This window comes from Thamnophis sirtalis, unplaced genomic scaffold, assembly GCF_051295495.1.
Source record: "Thamnophis sirtalis isolate CommonGarterSnake01/CBP01778 unplaced genomic scaffold, rThaSir2_p1.2 scaffold_6, whole genome shotgun sequence".
NCBI lineage: Eukaryota > Metazoa > Chordata > Lepidosauria > Squamata > Natricidae > Thamnophis > Thamnophis sirtalis.
The window spans coordinates 2,775,518-2,800,908 of record NW_028261386.1 but is presented as its reverse complement, the minus strand read 5'-3'; the positions used below and the strand labels follow the sequence as shown (position 1 = coordinate 2,800,908).

The 25,391-nt window shown below is 43.2% G+C and overlaps 1 protein-coding gene across 2 annotated transcripts in view; it reads left to right on the top strand.

The window, feature by feature from the left end:
* The window catches only part of VMP1 (vacuole membrane protein 1), a 150,007-nt gene that overhangs the window by 39,123 nt on the left and 85,493 nt on the right, over positions 1 to 25,391 (top strand). For both annotated transcript variants that reach the window (XM_087717105.1, XM_087717106.1), the window contains exon 5: positions 937 to 1,047. In XM_087717105.1, coding sequence (XP_087573231.1) covers positions 937 to 1,047 — 111 coding nt within the window. The remainder of the gene's footprint in view (positions 1 to 936; positions 1,048 to 25,391) is intronic.

Here is a 25,391-nt window from a genome sequence, read left to right as displayed (position 1 = left end):
TCTCCCCTTTAGCACTGATGATGTTACCTAGTTGGGTTATGAATTGTCTGCAAGAAAACAACCAAGCACAGAAAGCACCCTACGGTTCAACCGTGACTACAAATATTCTCTTGAATTGCTACTGTACACTTTTTTTAAAAAAAGAAGAAGCAAAAGTTAACTATATTTATCAGCTTTTCCCGAAGTCCAGAAAACAACCTCTCATCTGTTCCACTTATCTCTGGAGATTCTTGAATTGGAATGAGGCCGATGTTTGTTTTCTTCAAGCTTTTAATTCGGGATGAGAGGGATAAGCTGTCTCTTATCTGCCTCTGAGCCGTCGAAGAAGTGGGTTGTTTCGAAAGCAGGGTAGATTCGAGAAAGAGACATCCGATCTGAGCTTGAATTAAAATAACTCGCCTCTCTGTCCTACCTTTGGAAGCTACAGAGGCAGACATAAGATGAGGTTAACCAAACTTTATGAATCTTTGCCAATAGCAATAGCACTTAGACTTATATACCGCTTTACAGAGCTTTAGAGCCCTCTCTAAGCGGTTTACAGAGTTAGCCTATTGCCCCCAATAATTTTGGTCCTCATTTTACCCACCTCGGAAGAATGAGAGGCTGAATCAAATCTTGAGCCAGTCAGGATTGAACTTCTGGCAGTAGGCAGAGTTAGCCTGCAATAACAATAGCACTTAGACTTATGTACCGCTTCACAGTGCTTTACAGCCCTCTCTAAGCGGTTTACAGAGTCAGTCTATTCCCCCCCCCCCCAACAATCTGGGTCCTTTTTTTACCCACCTCGGAAGGATGGAAGGTTGAGTCAACCTTGAGCCGGTCAGGATCGAACTCCTGGCTGTGGACAGAGTTACCCTGCAATGCCACTTTCTAACCACTAGGATTCGTTTTCTTTAGACTGTTGATGAGTTTCTTTTTCTTTTGCTTCTTCCTCAGTATGTGCAGTATATGGAAAAGAAGCTTTTATGGTGCGCCTACTGGGCCGGGCTGGGCATCTTGTCCTCGGTGGGGCTTGGAACTGGTCTTCACACCTTTCTACTCTACCTGGTAAGTTTAATTTTTTCAAAGATTGAAATTTTTCACTAAAACCTCGCTCATTTGGGGGAATTGGAGAAAATAAGCACATTTGCATGATCTGTCTCCCTGTGGCTGGCAAGAGGAAAATAGATTTTGGTGGGGTTTAAATTATTTTATCGACCTCCGAAAGGGTTTAAATCATTTTACTGAAGGGTTTTAAATCATTTTACCAACCTCAGAAAGATGGAAGGCTGAGTCAACCTTAAGGTCAGGATCGAACTCCTGACAGTGGGCAGAATTAGCCTGCAATACTGCATTCTAACCACTGTGATGACAAGAGGAAAATAGATTTTGGTGGGGTTTGAATTAAATAGGTGAGGACGCGGTAGCTCAGTAGCTAAGACGCTGAGCCTGTTGTTCCAAAAGGTCGGCAGTTCGAATCCCTAGCACCACGTAACAAAGTGAGCTCCTGTTATTTGCTCCAACTTCTGCCAACCTAGCAGTTCGAAAGCATGTAAAAAATGCAAGTAGAAAAATAGGAACCACCTTTGGTGGGAAGATAACAGTGTTCTGTGTGCCTTCAGCATTTAGTCATGCTATCCACATGACCATGGAGACGTCTTCAGACAGTGCTGGCTCTTCGGCTTTGAAACTGAGATGAGCACCGCCCCCTAGAGTCGGGAACAACTAGCACATATGTGCGAGGGGAACCTTTACCTTTAACCCATCCTTGGGGATTCTAGGTTAAAATTATTTAAAGTGGCTGAGTTCTTGCAAGTGGGCCTTGCTAAAAGCATGCAACTGATTTTACAGTTTGGTGCAAGGTGAGAGCCAGACCACAGAGCCGGCTTCTTCCTTTTTTCACTTATCTGCGAAACTATTTTTTTTCTTTTCTTTTTCCTCTTTGGAATCGAATGTCGTGGTGGGTTTTGGACGGTGGCCATTTGCTGCCAGAAGAATAACAATTAAAACTAGACAAAACCTACTGTATTTTTCGGAGTATAAGACGCAACTCCCCCCCAAAAAAAGAGCGTGAAAATCTGGATGCATCTTTTACACTGAACACAGCGTTTTTGGCCTCCCGAAACCCCTTCGTAAAAATGGACGTGCACAGGGTTTGGGAGGCCTGCAAAGTGCTCCTGGGAGCCAGAGAGGGCAAAAATGAGCGAGAAACAGACCTCTATTTTTGCTTGTTTTTGCTCCCAGCCTCCAGGAGCACAAGCCTCCTAAGGGCTATGCATGGTCTCTTTTTTTGGCAAAAAATGGGCCAGTTTTTGCTCGTTTTTGTTCCCAGCCCCCCAGGAGCCCTTGCAGGCTTCTCAAACTCTCTGCATGCCCTGTTTTTCACAAAGAAGTATGCAGAGGGTTTGGGAGGCCTGCAGACTGCAAAAACTTTTTTTTTTTAAACTTACCTCTTTAAAATCTTGGTGCGTCTTATACTCCAAAAAGTACGGTAAATCGGTAGCAAATCATGCTGCAATTATGCAAAATGGACTGAAAGAGGAAAAATAAGTATTTGTTCTTAAATAAAATCAGCAGGCTCTTTAGGGGAAATGTATTCCTTTGCTGTATTAAACCTCTGAAAGGTTTAATTTCTCCCTTTTTTTGCGTTCTACATTTTTATTTTTTATCTCTTTCATTTTCTCTTCCTACGGTATTTGCCGGCCATCTTGTGGCCATCGTGAAAGTTGGCTTTGATTAGCACTGCTTTCATACTTTTAATTCCGCGTGGAAGGTTTATTGGCTGTACAGGGAGTCCTCAAGTTACAACAGTTCATTTAGTAGTTTGAAGTTACAATGGTGCTGAAAAAAAGTGATTTATAACCATTTTTTCACCTTATGGCTGTTGCCACATCCCTGTGGGCACATGATCAAAATTCAGACAATTAGCAACTGACCCATATTTATGACTGTTGCAATATCCTGAGGTCATAGGATGTGATTCCCTTTGGCGACCTTCTGAGAAGTAAAGTTAGTGGGGAAACCAGATTCACTTAATGTAGAGTAGAGTAGAAGAATAGAGTAGAGTAGAAAAGTAGAGTAGAAGAATAGAGTATAAGAGTAGAGTAGAGTAGAAGAGTAGAGTAGAAGAGTGGAGTAGAAGAGTAGAGTAGAAGAGTAGAGTAGAAGAATAGAGTAGAAGAGTAGAGTAGAAGAGTGGAGTAGAAGAGTAGAGTAGTAGAGTAGAAGAGTAGAGTAGAAGAATAGAGTAGAAGAGTGGAGTAGAAGAGTAGAGTAGAAGAGTAGAAGAGTAGAATAGAAGAATAGAGTAGAGTAGAAGAGTAGAGTAGTAGAGTAGAGTAGAGTAGAAGAGTAAAGTAGAAGAGTAGAGTACAGTAGAGTAGAATAATAATAGGAATAGGAATGGAATGGAATAGAATTCTTTATTGGCCAAGTGTGTTTGGATACACAAGGAATTTGTCTTTGGTGCAGATGCTCTCAGTGTACATAAAAAGACAAGATACATTCATCAAGAATCCTACGGTACAGCACTTAATGATATTCATAGGGTACAAATAAGAAATCGGGAAACAATATCAATATAAATAGTAAGGATACAAGCCACAAAGTTACAGTCCTGCAGTCATAAGTGGGAGGAAATGGGTGATAGGAACAATGAGAAGACTAATAGTAATAGTAATACAGCCTTAGTGAATAGTTTGACAGTGGTGAGGGAATTAGTTGTTTAGCAGAGTGATGGCATTGTGTCTAGTTGTCTTGGTGTGCAGTCGTTTTGAGGGTAGGAGTTGAAACAATTTATGTCCAGGATGCGAGGGGTCTGTAGATATTTTCACAGCCCTCTTCTTTACTCGTGCAGTGTACAGGTCCTCAATGGAAGGCAGGTTGGCAGCCATTGTTTTTTCTGCAGTTCTAATTATCCTTGGTATCAGGGTTCCAAATAGCATCCTCAATCAAATAAGAGTCTGAGGCTAAGTATTCCTCGAAGATCCAATTTATTAAAGGAGCCATGTTGGCCTATCTGGGAAAAGCTGAATCTGAAATCTTGCAGATTTTCCCACCCAGTTGAAAGTTCAAGACTCTGCCCCAACACCCACAAGTCCATCACATGGTCCAATCTTCCACTGCCACGAAGACAGATTCCTCCCATCCAGTTCCGGCAAGGTGCAGAGACAAAGATGACCTTGTGTTTCTAAGAAGAATGTTGTTATGGCTACATATCACCCAACTCTGTATAATCCCCTCTCCCATTTTCCCACAGTCGAAAGTAGACGGTAGAAAGTGTGGCAGGCCTGAAGTCCAAAAGAAAAGATGGCTTGCAGACATGACACTCTGAAGTCTGTGCCGGTCTTGTTGGGTTGCTGAACCAAACCAGACAGTTAGAGAGGTGCAGATGACACTCAATAAATCCTCTGTAGAACAGCCAGCCGGGTTGCTAACTTAACCACTGCAATGATTCACTTAACAACTGTGGCAAGACAGGGCATAAAATGGGGCAAAACTTACTTCACACCTATCTTGGTTAGCAAAAGAAATGGCTGCATTGTGGTCATAAGTCGAGAATTAATATGTAGTATGCATCTACATTAAAATATAACGATTCACCACTTTTTAATATAGATACACACTTGCTGTGGATGCAGTTTGGAGGTGAACATTTTACTGTTTTCCTCAATGTGAGTTTACAATGTGCACCTTTTTAGCAAAACCTTTTTTTATTAGTTTTGGTTTTAACAGACACTAGAGGGTGTGGTTGTCTCGTTCAGCAATGGCTTTTGACTCAGCATAAAGAGCTAACTTAATGCTCTGAATTTAATTCTGCCAATGTTATTTAGCGTTGGAAAGCTTGCAGCCCCCTCCTGTGGGCACATATTTTATCTATTTATTTATTACATTTATATGCCACCCATATGTCACCGTTAAGCCACTCTGGGTACTTAACAAACCTCATAAAAGTTGAAAGCCCATAGGTAACATGGCATGGGGCCACACTACCCATGGAACCATCTTCGTCCCATGACACCGGCTCATCCCCCCTTCTCAGGCAGGGGAACGTATCATATTTTTCGAACTATAAGACGCACCGGAGTATAAGACGCACCAAGATTACAAAGAGGAAGACAAGGGGGGGAAAAATAGCTTTTCCCCTCCCCGGCCCCCAGGAACACTCTGCAGGCTTCCCAAATTCTCTGCGCATCCCATTTTTGTGAAAAACATTTTCATGAAAACAGAACGTGCAGGGTGGGCTTTCGGGAGGCTGAAAATGGCTGTAGTCGGTGTATGACGCACCAATATTGCCCCCCTCTTTTAGGAGGGAAAAAGTGTGTCTTATACTCCAAAAATGTTGCCTCTTATACTCCAACGGTATGTTGCGAACCCCGTGAGCTAAAAATTTCTGATGGGGATGGTCCAGGAAGAGAGCTTTTTCTGCTGTTACCCCTCCCCTATGAAAATAGGGTCTTTCCCCCACCCCCCGAGGTGAGAGGAGACCCCGTTCTCCTGTCTTTCGGTAAAAGCAAAAAAAAACATGGCTCTCTGCACCTGTTTGGGCCGTGCCGATGAACAGGCAGCTGTGGGTTAGCACCTGAGAGGGGGCCCTCCGCTTGCTACTTAATCAATTTTTAACACGCCTTGCTTCTTTTAAATTTTACACTTTTAATACTTTATTCTACGCGGCCCAGAGTCCCTCCAAGAAGGAGGCCGGCAGTTCTTAAATATGACAAGTAAATAAATAAACCAATGGTACGAAGCGTTCAAATAATTTTCCCCCCCCCTCCCCTCTTCCTCACTTTTCACCTTCCCCTCCCCTCTGTGTCCTACTGCTTTTGTATTTTTCTATTTTATTCTATAAAGTAATAAAATAATAAATAAAGCATTCAAATATTAAATAAGTCGATGTTAAATAAGTTTTTTAAAAAAAACCAGAATCCTATGGGCTCGAGGTGAAATCTCATCTTGGTCCATTCAGCAGCTCCAGTATGAAATGCCTCCATCATGGCCCTAAGCCAGTGATGGCTAACCTTTTTGTTGTCGTGCGCTAAAAGTGCGCCCGTACCCATAATGCAATGTGTGCATGACACACAGCCCCGCGCTCCGCCCCCCCAGGACATGCGCCGCAACCCACCTGTGTGTGCTACCCCACGCATGCGCCCCACCCCCTCGCCCATTTTTGGCTTCCAGGTTGGTGCAGGCGGTCTTTCAAGGTGGCGCAGTGGTTAAATGCAGCACTGCAGGCTACTGCTAGATCAGCAGTTCAGCGGTTCAAATCTCACCGGCTCAGGGTTGACTCAGCCTTCCATCCTTCCGAGGTGGGTAAAATGAGGACCCAGATTGTTGGGGGCAAGAGGCTGACTCTCTGTAAACCGCTTAGAGAGGGCTGAAAGCCCTATGAAGCGGTATATAAGTCTACTGCTATTGCTATTGCTTTCATGCCCAAAACGGGGCACCCAGCTTTTGCCGGAAACCTGAAATAAATGCCAGTTTGGGGGCAAACCCCCCCCCACAACCAACCACATTGTGAATGTATTGTTCTAAATGTTTTACCGTATTTTTCGAGTATAAGACATACCTTTTCCCCTCAGAAAAGAGGCTGAAAATCTGGGTGCATCTTATACACTGAATACAGCATTTTTTGCCTCCTGAAACCCCCCCCCCCTTCATCAAAATGGCCGTACAGAGCCTTTAGGAGGCTTTCAGAGAGCTTCTGGGGGCTGGGGATGGCAGATATGAGTGAAAAACAGGCCATTTTTTCCCCTCAATTTGCCCCCCCCCCCAAATCCCCAGGAACACTTTGCAAGGCTCCTAAAGGTTATGCATGCCCATTTTCACAAAAAAATGGGCCATTAATTCCCCTCCCTTACTTTCTCTGCTTTACCCTTTCTTCCTTTCCCTCCTCATCCTTCCTCCTTTCTTCTTCCCCTCTCTTTCCCCTCTACTCCTCCCTTCTCCTCTTTCTTACCCTCTCTTCTCCTCTTAATTCCCCACCCTTACTTGAGGACCCAGATTGTTGGGGGCAATATGCTGACTCTCTGTAAACCGCTTAGAGAGGCCTGAAAGGCCTATGAAGCGGTATATAAGTCTACTGCTATTACTTACTTTCTCTGCTTTACCCTTTCTTCCAAGTATTTGAATTTTGATGCCATAAAACGGGGATGCTAAACCAGTTGTAAGTGTGAAAAACAGTCATATCTCATTTTTTTAACTTTTTGCCGTTGTAACTTTGAACGGTCACTAAATCAACCGTTGTAAGTCGAGGACTACCTGAATTAAGTTCCACCATATTGTATGACTCAGTTTCTTATACAATAGCAGGGTTGGAAGGGGCCTTGGAGGTCTTCTAGTCCAACCCCCTGCCTAGGCAGGAAACCCTATACCGTTTCAGACAAATGGCTATCCCAACATCTTCTGAAAGACTTCCAGTGTTGGGGCATTCACAACTTCTGGAGGCAACTTCTGTTCCACTGATTAATTGTTCTCACTGTCAGGAAATTTCTCCTCAGTTCTAAGTTGCTTCTCTCCTTGATTAGTTTCCACCCATTGCTTCTTGTTCTACACTCAGAGGCCTTGGAGAATAGTTTGACTCCCTCTTCTTTGTGGCAACCCCTGAGATATTGGAAGACTGCTATCATGTCTCCCCTAGTCCTTCTTTTCATTAAACTAGTCATGCCTAGTTCCTGCAACCGTTCTTCATATGTTTTAGTCTCCAGTCCCCTAATCATCTTTCTTCACTGCGGGCAATGACTCACACCATCACCTCTCACCAATCCGATGCTGAACTGGAACCAAACTGGTTTCAACCAGTTCCCCGTCGCTTGCCAAGATATTTTCCAGCCCTTGCTTGTCAAAATTAGCTAAAAATAGCTAATTCGATTCTGCTTGGAACCAAACCCGATACTGTATTTCCTGCTTGCTGAGGAGGTTTCTCTTGCACTGAACTCTGTCTGCCCAACTTCTGTCTTTCCCCTGGCACTCCTGGCCTGCCACAAAGGTTTAATGTTGCTCTCCCACATCTGTCTTGCAAAAAAAAAAAAAAAAAAGACTGGTGCTAAAACTGAACGTTTTTTTTTAATGCTCCTGGAGTCTAATAGAATAGAATTCTTTATTGGCCAAGTGTGATTGGACACACAAGGAATTTGTCTTTGGAACAGATGCTCTCAGTGTATATAAGGAGAATAAAATATATTAATCAAGAATAATAGAATAGAATAGAATAGAATAGAATAGAATAGAATAGAATAGAATTCTTATTGGCCAAGTGTGATTGGACACACAAGGAATTTGTCTTTGGTGCAGATGCTCTCAGTGTATATAAGGAGAATAAAATATATTAATCAAGAATAATAGAATAGAATAGAATAGAATAGAATAGAATAGAATAGAATTCTTATTGGCCAAGTGTGATTGGACACACCAGGAATTTGTCTTTGGTGCAGATGCTCTCAGTGTACATAAAGAAAGATAAAATACATTCATCAAGAATCATAAGATACAACACTTAACGGTAGTCGTAAGTTACTAATAAGTATTCAAATTATACTAGAAAACAAATAAAACAATATAAATTGAAAGATACAAGCAACATGGTTATAGTCATAAGTGGGAAGAGAGAGGTACTAGGAAGGAAGAGAAGAAGAATAGTAATGATTTCCATAGCTTGGGGTGTGAACTTAGTAGTGTAGGTTGTAGCCTTATCTTTTCAAAGGTTTTACCAGTATATAAGGAACAAAAAGGGAAGGGCCAGTGTGTAGCAGAGTTTAATGTGTGGCTAAAGGAATGGTGTAAAAGGGAAGGCTTTGGTTTTATTAGTCATGATGCCTGCAACTGGTCCAATGAAAAACTGTACAAAAGAGATGGCTTGCACTGAATTACTTGGCATTAAATTCACAGATTTTCTGGATCAACATTTAAACTGAACAGTGAGGACAGATTGATACAGAACATTCCATCAATCAAAAACTCATAGGGTTATCAGTGCATGTAACATAGATGTTTGTGCGGGTAAGATTATCACTCCTGCTGCCAAGCAAAACCAAGCATTTAATAGTGAGTGCCATATCACGTGCATGAATCATACAAGTGGCAAGAAAATAGGGGCAGTCAGGCATAACACAGGTTATGTAGACAGTAAACACAGGGTCAATCAAAATGGACTCAAATGTCTATACACCAATGCACAGAGTATGAGGAATAAACAGGGCGAATTAGAAATTCAAATAAAAGAGGGCAGATACAATATTGTTGCCATTACAGAAACTTGGTGGGATGAAACCCACAAATGGAACATACAGCTCGAATGATTTAAATTATTTAAAAGAAACAGATCTGTTTTAGGCCCAGTACTCTTCAACATCTACATCAATGATTTGGATGAGGGAATAAATGGGGAACTCATCAAATTTGGAGATGACACCAAGCTGGCAGGAATAACCAATGCTCCAGAAGATAGGCTAAAGATACAGAAGGATCTTGACAAACTTGAACATTGGGCACTATCTAATAAAATGAAATTCAATGGTGAAACGAGTAAGGTTCTACATTTAGGCAAGAAAAACGAAATGCACAAGTACAGTATAGGTGGTACTTTGCTCAATAATAGTAACTGTGAGAGGGATCTTAGAGTCCTAGTGGGTAACCATTTAAATAGGAGCCAGCAGCTGCCAAAAAGCCAACACAGTTCTAGGTTACATAAACAGAGGGATAGAATCAAGATCACGTGAAGTGTTAATACCACTTTATAAGGCCTTGGTAAGGCCGCACTTGGAAAACTGCGTTCAGTTTTGGTCACCATGATGTAGAAAAGATGTGGAGACTCCAGAAAGAGTGCAGAGAAGAGCAACAAAGAGGATTAGGGGACTGGAGACTAAAACATATGAAGAACGGTTGCAGGAACTGGGGATGTCTAGTTTAATGAAAAGAAGGGTTAGGGGAGACATGATAGCAGTCTTCCAATATCTCGGGCTGCCCCAAAGAAGAGGGAGTCAAGCTATTCTCCAAGGCACCTGAGGGTAGAACAAGAAGCAATGGATGGAAACCAATCAAGGAGAGAAGCAAATTAGAACTGAGGAGAAATTTCCTGACAGTTAGAACAATTAATCAGTGGAACTCCTTGCCTCCAGAAGTTGTGAATCCCCAACACTGGAAGTCTTTAAGAAGATGTTGGATAGCCACCTGTCTGAAACGGTATAGGGTTTCCTGCCTAGGCAGGGGGTTGGACTAGAAGACCTCCAAGGTCCCTTCCAACTCTGCTATTGTATTGTATTGTATTGTAATACAGTCTTAGTAGATAATTTGCCAGTGTTGTGGGGATTAATTATTTAGCAGAGTGATGGCATGGGGGAAAAACTGTCCTTGTGTCTAGTTGTTTTGGTGTGCAGTCGTTTTGAGGGTAGGAGTTGAAACAATTTATGTCCAGGATGCAAGAGGTCTGTAGATATTTTCACAGCCCTCTTTTTGACTCCTGCAGTGTACAGGTCCTCAATGGAAGGCAAGTTGGCAGCCATTGTTTTTTCTGCAGTTCTGATTATCTGTTGAAGTCTGTGTCTGTCTTGTTGGGTTGCAGAGCCAAACCAGGCAGTTATAGAGGAGCAGATGACAGACTCAATGATTCCTCTGTAGAACTGAATCAGCAGCTCTTTGGACAGTTTGAGCTTCCTGAGTTGGCACAGAAAAAAACATTCTTTGTTGTGCTGTTTTGATGACGTTTTTGATGTTAGGGGTCCATTTTAAGTCTTGAGATTTGATAGAATCAAGGTCAAATTTAGAAAGATGGACAAAGAGAAATTGAGCACCCTGGGGTTGGAGAGAAGATCCAGAACATCATATTTAAAAGCCTTGAAACGGTGCCTGGTTTCTCCCCCACTCTTCTTTAAAAAACAAAACAAAACCAATATGCCTATAGAACTTCCTAGCAGTGGAACTTTCTAACACTGAGAATAATTAACCAGTGGAACAACTTGCCTCCAGATGTTGTGGATGCTCCATCACTGGAGGGTTTTAAGAAGAGACTGGACAGTCACCTGTCTGAAATGGTATCGGACCTCCTGCTTGAGCAGGGGGCTGGACAAGAACAGCGGCCCCCAACCTTTCGGGCACCAGGGATTGGTTCTATGGAGAAAGGTTTTTCCACAGACCAGAGGGGGCCTGGTTTTGTGTACTGGCTGTCTCATCCCACTGATGGAGCTTGTTTGCATGGCCCGGTTTTTGATATGCTGCAGTCTATGCCAGTCTATGGACCGGGGTTTGGGATTTCTCTCTCTCTCTCTTCCTCCCTCCCTCTCTCTCACCACTCTCTCTCACTCTCCCCCCTCTCTCTAAGTCATTCTCTCTCTCTCTCTCTCTCTCTCACACACACACACACACACACACATACACACTTTCACTCTCTCTCACACTCTAACTCTCTTTCTCTCTCTTTCTCTCTTTAACTCTCAGTCTTTTTCTCTCTAACACTCCCATTCTCTCTTTCTCTAACTCTCTGTCTCTCTCTAAAACACTCACTCTCTTTCTCTCTAAGTCTCTTTCTCTCTCTTTCTCTCTTTAACTCTCAGTCTCTTTCTCTTTAACACTCCCATTCTCTCTTTCTCTAACTCTGTCTCTCTCTAAAACACTCATTCTCTTTCTCTTTCTCTGTTTAACTCTCAGTCTCTTTCTCTCTAACACTCCTATTCTCTCTTTCTGTAACTCTCTGTCTCTCTCTAAAACACTCACTCTCTTTCTATCTCTCTTTCTCTCTCTTTCTCTCTTTAACTCTCAGTCTCTTTCTCTCTAACACTCCCATTCTCTCTTTCTCTAACTCTCTGTCTCTCTCTAAAATACTCACTCTCTTTCTCTCTCTTTCTCTCTTTAACTCAGTCTCTTTCTCTCTAACACTTCCATTCTCTCTTTCTGTAACGCTCTGTCTCTCTCTAAAACACTCACTCTCTTTCTCTCTAACTCTCTTTCTCTTTAACACTTCCATTCTCTCTTTCTCTCCAACAAACACTCTCTTTCTAACTCTCTCTCTCTCTCTCTCTCTTTAACTCTGTCTCTTTCTCACTCTCTTTAACTCTTTCACTCTCATTCTCACACTCCCTCTGTCTCTCTCTCTCTCTCTCGCTTTGTGTGTCTATAAGAGAGAATAGGAGAATTGTTTTGCGCCTTCCATCTGTCTCGTGGGCTTCCTTCGTAGTTTTTTTTTACAGCGACTTCCTCTTTTTGGTCTTCATTCTATTCATAATGAACTCAACGCTTCCTGGAATGCTTGGCTGACGGGGGGGGGGAGAGGAGAGGGAGGGGACATGAAAAATCACTTCCGTCCAGTCTGTGGCAGTGACTTATTGTCCGTGGAGTCTCTGTTCCCAGAGTTCCTACTAGTCTGGTTATTTTGCCCCGTTCACACTGGATTCCAAAGAGACAGAGACAGACAGACAGAGACAGACAGAGAGAGAGAGATGTGCAAATTTGTCATCCCTTGTGAAGCAGTGAGAATCCCAGATCTGCCTCCACTGCAGGTGGCTTTGGGTTGACTTCTCCCTTGGCCTAAATATAAAAGATGGTGTCACCGAGTGTCGGGGAGTTTTTGAGCAGGGCTGAATAGAGTGGAGGATGAGTCGTCTTTTGTGGTGAGGTTAGCGAGGTCTTTTCCCATGAGAAAATGGCCCTGGGCTCACCTCCCCAGACATGGAATGACACATTTCCCTATCCCCAAGACTTAAACCGAAGACTTATTAAACTTCCTGCACTATCAAAAGAAAATAGTTCACATTTCCAGAAAAGGAAATCCGAGAAAGCATTTGTATTTAAGGGGGTGGGTCTCCAGCTTTTTCAATACCTTCATACGGGTGACATTCATCATCTTGCCTAGATTTTTACATTTATTTGTTGGTAAAATTTATTAGTCTTCTGTTTTGTCACACAATAACTCTGGGCACCTTATAATATATATAAATTTTTAGATAAAAGAGATGGAAATAGAGATTGTCAGGCCTGCAGCCATCTTTTCTTTTGGATCTTTGGCCTGCACACTTTCTATTATTCTACTATGCATTTTCTATTGTGGGAAAATGGGAGGGGGGGATCGTACGAGGTTAGATGATACATAGCCATAACAAAATTATTTCTAGAAAGCCAAGGTCATCCTTTGTCTCTCCACCTGGCCAGAGGTGGATGGGTGGAACTGCCAGCATGGCAGTGGAGGATTGGACGATGGGATGGACTTGATGGGTGTGGGGGCAAGATCTTGAACTTTTCAACTGGGTGGGGAAAACCGGGAAGCTTTCAGATTTGAATTTTTCCAGATGTGCCAACATGGCTCTCTCAATCAATTGGAACTTTGAGCAATACTTTGCCTTGGACTCTAATTTACTTTTGGATGCTATTTGGAATCCTGACAGAGATATTGTAAAGTGGATAGATTAGATTAGGATAGTTAGATGGATGGATGGATGGATGGGTGGGTGGGTGGGTGGGTGGGTGGGTGGGTGGGTAGGTAGGTAGGTAGGTAGGTAGGTAGGTAGGTAGGTAGGTAGATAGATAGATAGATGATAGATAGATAGATAGATAGATAGATAGATAGATAGATAGATAGATAGATAGAATAGTTACTTAGTATCCCTGAAAATAAGACTGGGTCTTATATTATTTTTTGCTCCAACAGATGCATTAGGGCTTATTTTCTGGTTATATCTTATTTTGGGGGGGAATACGGTACTAATTGCGTCCATCTGGCTGATGATCTTAACTGGGGCTTTTTTTTAGGGTAGGTACGGCTTACCGTATTTTTCAGAATATAAGACGCACCAGAGTATAAGACGCAACAAGATTTTAAAGAGGCAAATTTAAAAAAAAAGTTTTTGCACTCTGCAGACCTCCCAAAAACGGCTCATTTTTTCTCAAAAAAGGGGCATGCATAGCCTTTAGGAGGCTTATAGAGTGTTCCTGGGAGCCTGGGGGGTTGGGAAATCGGCCTTTTTTTGCTCAGTTGCAAAAAACTATGGCCCTAAAGGCAGGGCCATTTTGGTGGGGTGGGGTTTCAGGAGGCCAAAAAATCTGTATTCAGTGTATAAGACACACCCATATTTTCAGCCTCTTTTTTGAGGGAAAAAGGAACATCTTATACTCTGAAAAATACAGTATATTCCGAGCATCCTGAAAAACGATGCTAGGGCTTATTTTCCGGTTGGGTCTTATTTTGGGGAAAACAGGGTAGATAGATATATGTAAGGTGCCCAGAGTTACTGTGTGGCTATCTATCTATCCATCCATCAATCCATTAAATCTTAACACACAGTAACTCTGGGCACCTTACTATACACAAACACACACACACACACACACATGTATATATATATATATATTCGTAGATTTTCACAGGTATTCTAGTTTTGTTGTATTCGGGTATTTTCCTGTGTAAGATTGAGATTGTCTTGGCAAGGTTTTGGTGAAGTCTCACTCGCCATCTTCACGCTGGTGTTTTGGGCTTAAAGCGTGGTTGGAGCTGCCGTCTTTCTATAAATCTTGATGGGTGTGTGTGTGGAGTGCTGGCTTTGTTTCAGTAAGTGGATTGATTGGATGTGTGGCTGTATCATGATTGGTTGATTGGTACTGGCTGTGTGTCCGTTGTTGTTTTGTGTTGTAATGGCTTGGGTGGTGGGTGGGGCTCATTTGTTGACTAGGGCTGGTTTCCAGATGTCTGTCTTAAGAAACCCCAAAGACAAAATTCAGCTAGAAAACCAAGGAGTTCTACGAAATACCATGCAAAATCTGCCCTGCAACTTACATAGGACAAACAAACAGGAGAAGAAATGCAGGCATCGCAGAACACAAGAATGCAGTAATAGCAATAACAGTAGACTTATATACCGCTTCATAGGGCTTTCAGCCCTCTCTAAGCGGTTTACAGAGTCAGCATATTGCCCCCAACAACAATCCGGGTCCTCATTTTACCCACCTCGAAAGGATGGAAGGCTGAGTCAACCCTGAGCCGGTGAGATTTGAACCGCTGAACTGCTGATCTAGCAGTCAGCCTGCAGTGCTGCATTTAACCACTGCGCCACCTTGGCTCCTAAGCCAAGTAAGAAAAAAAGAAAAAAATTCCTCCCTTTTCCAGCACCTTAAAGCTACAGGACATGAAATTAATTTTGAAGGAATCAGGTTAATCTCCAAAACAGAACACTTCAACAAGAGAATAGCAATAGCAATAGCAGTAGACTTATATACCGCTTCATAGGGCTTTCAGCCCTCTCTAAGCGGTTTACAAAGAGTCAGCATATTGCCCCCAACAATCTGGGTCCTCATTTCACCCACCTCGGAAGGATGGAAGGCTGAGTCAACCCTGAGCCGGTGAGATTTGAACCGCTGAACTGCTGATCTAGCAGTAGCCTGCAGTGCTGCATTTAACCACTGCGCCACCAGAATAATTATGGAAGCTATCAAAATAGAGAAACACCTGCACAACATGAATAAACGTGACGATACCTCCCGCCTACCAGACATCTGAAAAACAGCCCTGGTAAACAAACGAGCCCCACCCACCACCCAGGACGTTACAACACAAAACAACCACGGACCCAAAGCCAGCACTGCACACACACCCACCAAGATTTATAGAAAGACGGCAGCTCCGGCCACGCTTTAAGCCAAACACACCAGCTTGAAGATGGCGAGTGAGACCTCGCCGAAACGTTGCCAAGACAATCTCAATCTTACACGGGAAAAGATCCGAATACAACAAGACCAGTACACACATAAACACCCACACACACACACAGTATATGAACTTAAGTGACATCCCATTCCTAATCCATAGGGTTCAATATGACGTCGGTCCACCCTTTGCAGCTATAACAGCTTCAACTCTTCTGGGAAGGCTGTCCACAAGGCTCAGGAGTGTGTTTATGGGGATTTTTGACCATTCTTCCAGAAGCACATTTGTGAGGTCACACACTGATGTTGGATGGGTTTACGTGGCCTACCACTTCGTGGCTGAGTTGCTGTCGTTCCCAAACACTTCCACGTTCTTATAATACAGCTGACAGTCGACTGTGGGATATTTAGGAGCGAGGGAATTTCACGACTGGATTTGTTGCACAGGTGGCATCCTATCACAGTTCCACGCTGGAATTCACTGAGCTCCTGAGAGCGACCCCTTCTTTCACAAATGTTTGTGAAAACAGTCTGCATGCCTAGGTACTTGATTTCCATTGCTAAGCAAGACAGCTGTTAAGTGAGTTTCATCCCATTTTACGACCTTTCTTGCCATTTTATGACTCTTCTTGTTCAGCAAATCACTGCAGTTGTTAAGTTAGAATACCACGGTTGTTAAGAGAATCTGGCTTCCCCCGTTGACTTTGCTTGCCAGAAGGTGGCAAAAGGGGATCACAGTACCCCATGGACACGTCATAAATATGAGTCAGTTGCCGAGCCCCTCGGTTTCGATCAGGCAACCATGGAGGAAGGCTGCAATCGTTTCAATGTAGAAAATGGTCGTAAGTCATTTTTTCTCTCAGCACCGCTGGGACGGTCAGTAAGTGGACTGTTGTATGTCGAGGACTACCCATGGTTGAAAGCGATCTTGAATCCAGAAAAGGCACCTGAGGCTCCCCTGAGTAATACATTTGCAGAGCGAACAGTCATCGCGCAGTCATAACTTGTTCTTAATTACAGTTGCAATTCGTATTAGTAATTTTCATCAGAAGGAAAATTGGCCCTGACAACAGATAGATGTGCACTTAATTGCCGCCACACCTTGGTCAAAGGTCTGCTGGTTTTCATTGGTTATATATTTATGATTAATTAATATACCGGGCTAGTTTAAGACATGGTTTTGCCTTGGGCAGGAAGCCCAGCCATTCTGGCACCTGGAGCAGAAAATCTTGCCAGCATCCATCCTGTTCTGGTGCCGCTAATACATAGCAATAATAAATCACCGTCAACTTGCTCCCGTTTGCGACATCACAGATGTCCTGCTTGAAACCCTTAATTTTGTCTCTGGCGAGAGAGAGATGTCGCAAATATTGCTTTTCTTGACTATTTGTGTTTTGGTAATCTCTCTCACTTAGTCCATGGTTCCTGGAGAATGTAGGGTTGGTTTATCTAGCATAGCAATGGCATTGAGGCTTGTTTAGCAAGATGGATTCAAATAGACTTGCCTCCAGAAGTTGAGAATGCTCCAACACGGGACGTTTTGAAGAAGATGTTGGAGAACCTTTGGTCTGAAGTGGTGTAGGTTATCAGTGTACCGAGGTGGCGCAGTGGTTAAATGCAGCACTGCAGGCTACTTCAGCTGACTGCAGTTCTGTAGTTCGGCTGTTCAAATCTCACCGGCTCAGGGTTGACTCAGCCTTCCATCCTTCCGAGGTGGGTAAAATGAGGAGCCGGATTGTTGTTGGGGGCAATATGCTGACTCTGTAAACCGCTTAGAGAGGGCTGAAAGCCCTATGAAGCGGTATATAAGTCTAATTGCTATTGCTATTCTGCCTCCAAGGTCCCTTCCAAACTCTGTTTTTCTATATCGTATTTTTTGGAGTATAAGACGCTCTGGACTATAAGACGAACCTACCTTTTTGTGGGGAGGAAAACAAGAAAAGGAATCGTCCTTTGCAGCCCAGCATCCATCCCTTATTCGTCTGGTCCATTCGCTGCAGCCCATTCACCACCGCTGTGCCCCATTTTCCACCACCTGTTTACCGCACCCCGTTTGCCACCACTGTGGCCTATTCGCCGTGGCCCATTTGTGGCCCATTTGCCGCGGCCCATTCCGTGTGGCCCATTTGCCACCGCCAATCCCCGCTGCCTGGAACCAGCCGAATATGCAACACGTGGAGGCCGAAAACAGCCAAAGGGTGGGGGCTGGTGGGTGGGTGGGTCTTCGGCAACATTCAGTGTATAAGACGCACCGTAATTTTCACCCGCTTTTAGGGGGGTTGGGGGAAAGTGCGTCTTATACTCCGAAAAGTACAGTAATTGCAATGTTACTCTATTGCAGTGTTTCTCAACTTCAGCTTTAAGATGAGTGGACTTCAACTCCTAGAATTCTCGGAGTTAAAGTTCCTCCGACTTAATGCCACCCAGGTTGAGAAACACTGCCCTGTTGGAAGATAAGAAAGAAGATATTGAGCTAAACATTTAACATTCCTCCCACGACACTTCCAGAACAAAGGTTCTTATGGAAGGGCTAAAATTGAGCTCCTAAAACCTTTAACCTATCTCACTTTTTAAAAATAACATGAAGGCATACTCCATACGAGAGAATATTTTAGACTCAGGGTTGAACTATAGGGTGCTTGGAGCTTATATTCTTGCAGACGTTTTGTTACCCAACTAGCTAACGTTATCAGTACAAGAAGGGACTGGGATTGACTCACTGCCGTTGTTGGTAGGAGGGTTCTTGGGGGTTTCTTGATTAGGCTGTTGTTTATTGTTTGGCTGTTTGTCTGAGATGGCAGTTTCTGATGTACAGGACAAACCACCTGTATATAAAAAGAAACCGCATCCCACTCTCGTCTAGCACTGATGATGTCACTTAGTTGGGTAGCGAAACATCTGCATGAAAACAACCAAATCCAGAGAGCATCAAGGACCCCATGCTCCACACATTTATACATCTTCCCAAACAACTATCCCTCTGTAAAGAGATGTTCCCATATTGCCAAGATGAAAATTCGGCTGCAGAAATAAGGATAGAATAGAATAACAGAGTTGGAAGGGTTGGAGGTCTTCTAGAAGACCTTGGAGGTCTTCTAGTCCAACCCTTTGCCTAGACAGGAAACACTGTACCATTTCAGACAATTGGTTGTCCAATCTCCTCTTAAAAACCTCTGTTTATGGAGCACCCACAACTTCTGGAGGCAAATCGTTCCACTGGTTAATTGTTCTGTCAGGAAATTTCTCTTTAGTTCCAAGCTGCTTCTCTCCTTGATTAGTTTCCACCCATTGCTTCTTGTTCTACCCTCAAGTGCTTTGGAGAATAGCTTGACTCCCTCTTCTTTGTGGCAGCCCCTGAGATATCGGAAGACTGCTATCATGTCTCCCCTAGTCCTTCTTTTGGTTTGCCAACATGGCTATAGGGGAATGAGAATAGGGATGAAGATTTAGGAACTGGAAGGCCAAATCAGATTTCAAACCCTCCACTAGGTGGCAGCACCACACCAAGCTTACCAGGACTTGAAAAGTTAAGTAAGGGCGAACTTGTTTAGGAGTTGAAAGGGGTACCACCAGGTGATTCCCAAGGAGCTGGGTAGACTGAATTGATTAAATGCCATTGAATAAGCCTTGATTCTTAGCAATCACAAAGATTTTGACAATCTGCCCCCAATCTGCCCCTTCAGGTCTTCCATCACCACTGAAATTTTCTCCATCCACCTTTTAGTTGGTCATCGTCTTCTGCCTTCCATGTTTCCTAACATGATGGACTTGCCTGAAGAGCAAAGTCTTCACATCATGTATCTGAAGTACAACAACAACAACAACAACAACAACAACAACAACAACAATAGGGCAGACTAGAAAGTTAGAAAATCTCAGAAGGAAAAGCCCAACAAATCACAATATTCTTGCACAAAATAATGCAACACAGATACAAGTAGTCCCCGACTTACAACCACAGTTGAGCTCAAAATTCCTGTTGCTAAGCGAGATAATTGTTAAGTGAGTTTTGCCCTGTTTTATGACCTTCCTTGCCCCAGTTGCTAAGTGAATCACTGCAGTTGTTAATGGTTGTTAAGTGAAACTGGCTTCCTCATTGACTTTGGCTGGTTTAGAAGTTTGCAAAGGATGATCAAGTGATCCCAGGGCAATGCAGCCGTCGTAGGTACATGCCAGTTGCCCAGCATCTGAATTTTGATCACATGACTGTGGGGATACCACAGTCATAAGTGTGAGAAAACGGTCATAAGTTCATTTTTTCTGCACCATTGTAACTTCAGACAGTCACTAAACAAATGGTAGTAATTCGAGGATTTTTAAAGCTTTATTTTATTTTAAATTGTTGTAAACTGTTCACAGTCATGCAGATTAGATGGATAGCTATATAAATCAAACCAAGAAATAAATCAATTTCCCATGATGCTGCTCTGCAGGTCAGTTAGAACAGAAATATATCAAAATGATGGCCAGTGACTTCCCTCATGCATACGGTGTTTCAATGTTGTCTCTTTGGACACTAAATGAACAGAAAGCCAGATACATTTAGCAAACCATGTTACTAACTTTAACAATTGCAGTGATTCTCTTATGCTTTGAATTTCCATTGTGGTCAGAGGTAAGAGGACTGTTATTTAAAATTAGTGAAGTTAGCAAAAAATGTGGATTGCTTTTTCTCTCTCCTCCTCTCCCTCTCTCTCCTCTCTCTCTCTCTCTCTCTCTCTCTCTCTCTGTCTGTCTCTCTCTCTCCCCCCCTCTCTCTCTCCCTCTCTCTCTCTCTCTCTCTCTCTCTCAAAACATTAGAACTGGTGGACATCCATTCAAGTTAAATGAGAGGAGATTCAGAATTAGAATAGAATAACAGAGTTGGAAGGGACTTTGGAGGTCTTCTAGTCCAACCACATGCTCAGGCAGGAAACCCTATACCGTTTCAGACCAGTGGCTATCCAACATTTTAAAGACTTCCAGTGTTGGGGCATTCACAACTTCTGGAGGCAATTTCTGTTCCACTGGTTAATTGTTCTCACTGTAAGGAAATTTCTCCTCAGTTCTAAGTTGCTTCTCTCCTTGATTAGTTTCCACCCATTGCTTCTTGTTCTACCCTCAGGTGCCTTGGAGAATAGTTTGACTCCCTCTTCTTTGTGGCAACCCCTGAGATATTGGAAGACTGCTATCATGTCTCCCCTAGTCCTTCTTTTCATTAAACTAGACATACCCAGTTCCTGCAACCGTTCTTCATATGTTTTAGCCTCCAATCCCCTAATCCTCTTTCTTGCTCTTCTCTGCACTCTTTCTAGAGTCTCAGCATCTTTTCTACATCGTGGCGACCAAAACTGAATGCCGTATTCCAAGTGTGGCCTTACCAAGGCCTTATAAAGTGGTATTAACCAAATTTTGGTAATTGAAAAAACAAAATCCTTGACCCAATGCAATTGGCTCGTTTGAGAACTGGTGATGGGCACCTCGGAGGTGATTTTAAACCAACAAAAGATCAGGTTGTCTAATAAGCTCGATGCTTGCTTGCTATTTTCAGAACCATCATCCCAGACAGTTGCTGTGAGAAAAGGCCTCTGCTTTCCTGCCCATATTTGTCCTTCAAAGTTATTGTGTTATTTAGTTGTGAGTCATCTAGACAAGGCGGGCTATAAATATTTAAATTATAACGAGTCACGGATTCATCTTAAAGCTGCCACCCTGGCTGTACTTTAGATCAGAAACGTCTTGAAGCCCTGTGCAACCTTTTCTCTTTCACAATCCAGATCGAATCTCTCCCCTTTCACCTTTTTTCTTCTTTTGGGCTACAGATTTCTCCAGGAAATCGACTTTAAACTTTTGAGACAGCTGCCTTTCCTAGATCCCTAACTGCGGTTCCTTCCTCATTGGAGTTTAGATTTCTTGCGGGTTAATCTGTAATCCGCTCTTGATGTGGATGCATGGAACTGCATTCACGGAGATGATATAATGCCAAGCGATCCATGGTTTTGAATGGGCAGACAGTCGCTCCTAAACTGAGTGTTTTCGGATGGGTGGACTTCATTTCCCAGAATTCTCCAGCCAATCTGGCTGTGGTTGAGAATTCTGGGATTTGAAACCTGCCAGGTTGGGAAGGCTAAAGTGCCGTAACTCAACTCAAGAATCCAGTTTGATACTCTGTCATGGCATGAGTACTGTATTTTTCGGAGTATAAGACGCACCTTTTTCCCTCAAAAAAAGAGGGTAAAAATCTGGGTGCGTCTTATACACTGAATACATTTTTGGCCTCCTGAAACTCCGCCCCCTTTGCAAAAATGGACGTACATAGCCTTTAGGAGGCTTCCAGAGTGCTCCTGCGGGCTGGGGAAGAGTGCTCCTGCGGGCTGGGGAAGACAAAAAAAAGCAAAAAGGGCCATTCCACCACCCCCCAGCCCCCAGGAGCACTTTACAAGCCTCCCAAAGCCTCTGCATGTCCCTTTTTGGTGGGGGGGGGGGAATGAGGCGTGCAGAATGCAAAAACGTTTTTTGAATTTATCTCTTCAAAATCATGGTGCGTCTTATACTCTGAAAAATACGGTAATTCTTCCACTAGGCAAATTCATTTTAAAAAGATGTCAAGACTCCGGAAAAAGTGCAGAGATGAACAACAAAGATGATTAGGGGAATGGAGCCTAAAACATACGAAGAACGGTTGCAGGAACTGTGTGTGTCTAGTCTATTGACTGAGGGGTGATGTGATAGCAGTGCTTCAATTTCTAAGGGGTTGCCCCAAAGAAGAGGGAGTCAAGCTATTCTCCAAAGCACCTGAGGGCAGGACAAGAAGCAATGGGTGGAAACTAATCAAGGAGAGAAGCAACTTAGAACTAAGGAGAAATTTCCTGACAATCAAAACAATGACTCAACAACTTGCCTCCAAAAGTTGTAGATGCTACATCACTGGAGTTTTTCAAGAAGACGATGGACAGTCACTTGTTTAGAATGGTACTATAGGGTCTCCTACTTGAGCAGAGGGCTGGACTAGAAGACCTCCAAGGTCCCTTCCAATTCTATTATTCTGTTATTCTGATAAATAACAAGACTTATTTTTCAGACTTATTTTCGGCAGCTTCTTCAGCTATCCTATAACTAACAGATTAACAGAGTTGGAAGGGACCTTGTAGGTCATCTAGTCCAATCCCCCGCCCAAGCAGGAGACCCTACACCATTTCTGACTCTTCTTGGAAGCTTCCAGTGGTGAAGCTCCCACAACTTCCGAAGGCAACTTCTGTTCCATGGGTTGATTGCTCTCGCTGTCAGAAAATTTCTCCTACTTCAGCTCCACTGTTGTTAGGAAGGATGAACATGGTTTAGCAGTTATTCAGTCCAAGCATTTAGAGCAGTTTTTCTCAACTTGAGCAAAGATGCATGGACTTCAACTTCCAGAATTCCTCAGCCAGCCATACAGGCTGGGGGATTATGGGAGTTCAAGTCCATGGATCATTGCCGTCGTTAAGCGAGTCTGGTTTCCCATTGATTTTGCTTGTGAGAAGGTTGCCAAAGGTGATCACATGACCCCGGGACTCTGCAATCATCCTAAATATGGGTCAGTTACCAAAAAGTCTGAATTTTGCATCCCGTGACCATGGAGATGCTGCAACAGTTGTAACTGTGGAAAAAGTCTTAAGTCACTTTTTTTCTTTGCTGGTGTGACTTTGAAATGAACTATTATTAGACTACCCGTACATTAATCGGACCATAAGATGGGTAGCAAATCAATTTGATCAATAAATAAATTGATAACTAAATTGTGTGTGTGTGTGTCATATACATACATACATATATATTCATACACACACACACTTCTATATATATAAAAGGCAAATATCACTCACTCATCATGAAATCTCCAGAACCGTAAAGCCTACAAACGTGAAATTTGGCACTTAGGTTCCTCTTGGCTTCTTGATGCTCACTAAGAAAGGATTTTTCGAAATGACTATCAGATCATTCGTATTTGTTATACAGTAATTAACACACTGTGATGCTAAGGAGTTCTACTCCCTCTCCCCACCTGAAAAGAACTCTGTCCCAACTGCCAGCTGCCTTATATTAACATGCTCTGATGCTAAGGACTTAGATATTCTACTCCCCCTCCCCACCTGAAAAGGACTCTGTTTTAACTGCCAGTTGCCTCACATTCTGTTACCTCAGTTCAAACGGGCAGACGTTCCACTCCTGCACTCGAGAGCGGTCTGGGACTCCTTATAGTACTAAACGTCGGTACCTCACCAAAATGTCTACGCCTTCCACCTATGGAACTGCTTCCAGATTTAAGGCAGCGGGAGCGAAATTGCCTTATGTGTTTCAATCACCAGGATTCCACACCTAGCCAGCCTTCTTGTGGTTTCAACAGTTGAATCAGCAGCTGCCACTTCTCTCCCTACCAAGCCATATATGGCAACCTATTTTTGAAATGGTGGTCGTGTCCTGGGAAACCAGAGCTGCCTAGCCTAGTGGATCTGCTCTTGAGGGGGCAAAATTATTTGCAATTGGGCTTTCCAGATTTCACGTTTAAGTTGAGAGCAGTGCGGGTCAAGTTTTCTGTCCAGGGATAACGGCTATATGATAATTCTGTTCATCTAAGTCAGTGTTTTTCAACCTTTTTTGTGCAAAGGCACACTTTTTTCATGAAAAAAATCACGAGGCACACCACCATTAGAAAATGTTAAAAAAATTTAACTCTGTGCCTATATTGACTATATATAAAGTAATTTTCCCACGGCACACCTTATGCTATGTCACGGCACACTAGTGTGCCGCGGCACAGTGGTTGAAAAACACTGATCTAAGTTACATTAATAGAAGTATGCATCTTATAGACATTTTTTAAGAGCCAAGGTGGCGCAGTGGTTAAATGCAGCACTGCAGGCTACTGCTAGATCAGCAGGTCAGTGGTTCAAATCTCACCGGCTCAGGGTTGACTCAGCCTTCCATCCTTCCGAGGTGGGTAAAATGAGGACCCAGATTGTTGGGGGCAATATGCTGACTCTCTGTAAACCGCTTAGAGAGGCCTGAAAGGCCTATGAAGCGGTATATAAGTCTACTGCTATTGCTATTGCTATTTCATGGCCCAGCTAGATAACATCATCAGTGCTAGAAGGGAGTGGGGTTTACGGAAGAAGAGGAAGGAATGGAGAAGAAGAGGAGGGGGAGGAAGAGGAAGGAGAAGAGGAGGAGGAAGAAGAAGAGGAGGAGGAGGAGAAGGAAGGAAGGAGAAAGAGGAAGAGGAGTGAAGAAAAGGGGGGGGACTGTGGGGTCCTTGATGCTCTTTGAGTTTGGTTTTCTTTTTGACATTTCATGACCCAACTAGGTAACATAATCAGTCTGGGAAAGGAGTAGGGTTTGCAGAGTAGAGGAGGAGGAGGAGGAGGAGGAGGAGGAGGAGGAGGAGGAGGAGGAGAAAGGAGGAGGGGGATTGTGTGATCCTTGAAGAGAGTTTGCCAAGGATGAGGAGGTCCTTGATACTCTCTGAGCTTGGTGGTTTTCTTGCCAACATTTCATGTCCCAACTAGGTAGCATCATCAATGCTAGAAGGGACTTGCCAGAGCACTGATGGCGTTCCCTAGTTGGGTGATAAAATGTCTGCAAGGAAACCACCAAGCTCAGACAGCACCAAGGGACCCCACACAGTTCATCCCTGAGCTACAAATATTCTCTTCTGTTAGTAATAGAACTCATTACTAATTACTACTCCGAGAACATTTATAGCTCAAGGTAGAACTGCACCAAGGACCTCACATTAATAGGACTTTGTGTCAGGATTCCTATTAGATTTTCCCCATCCA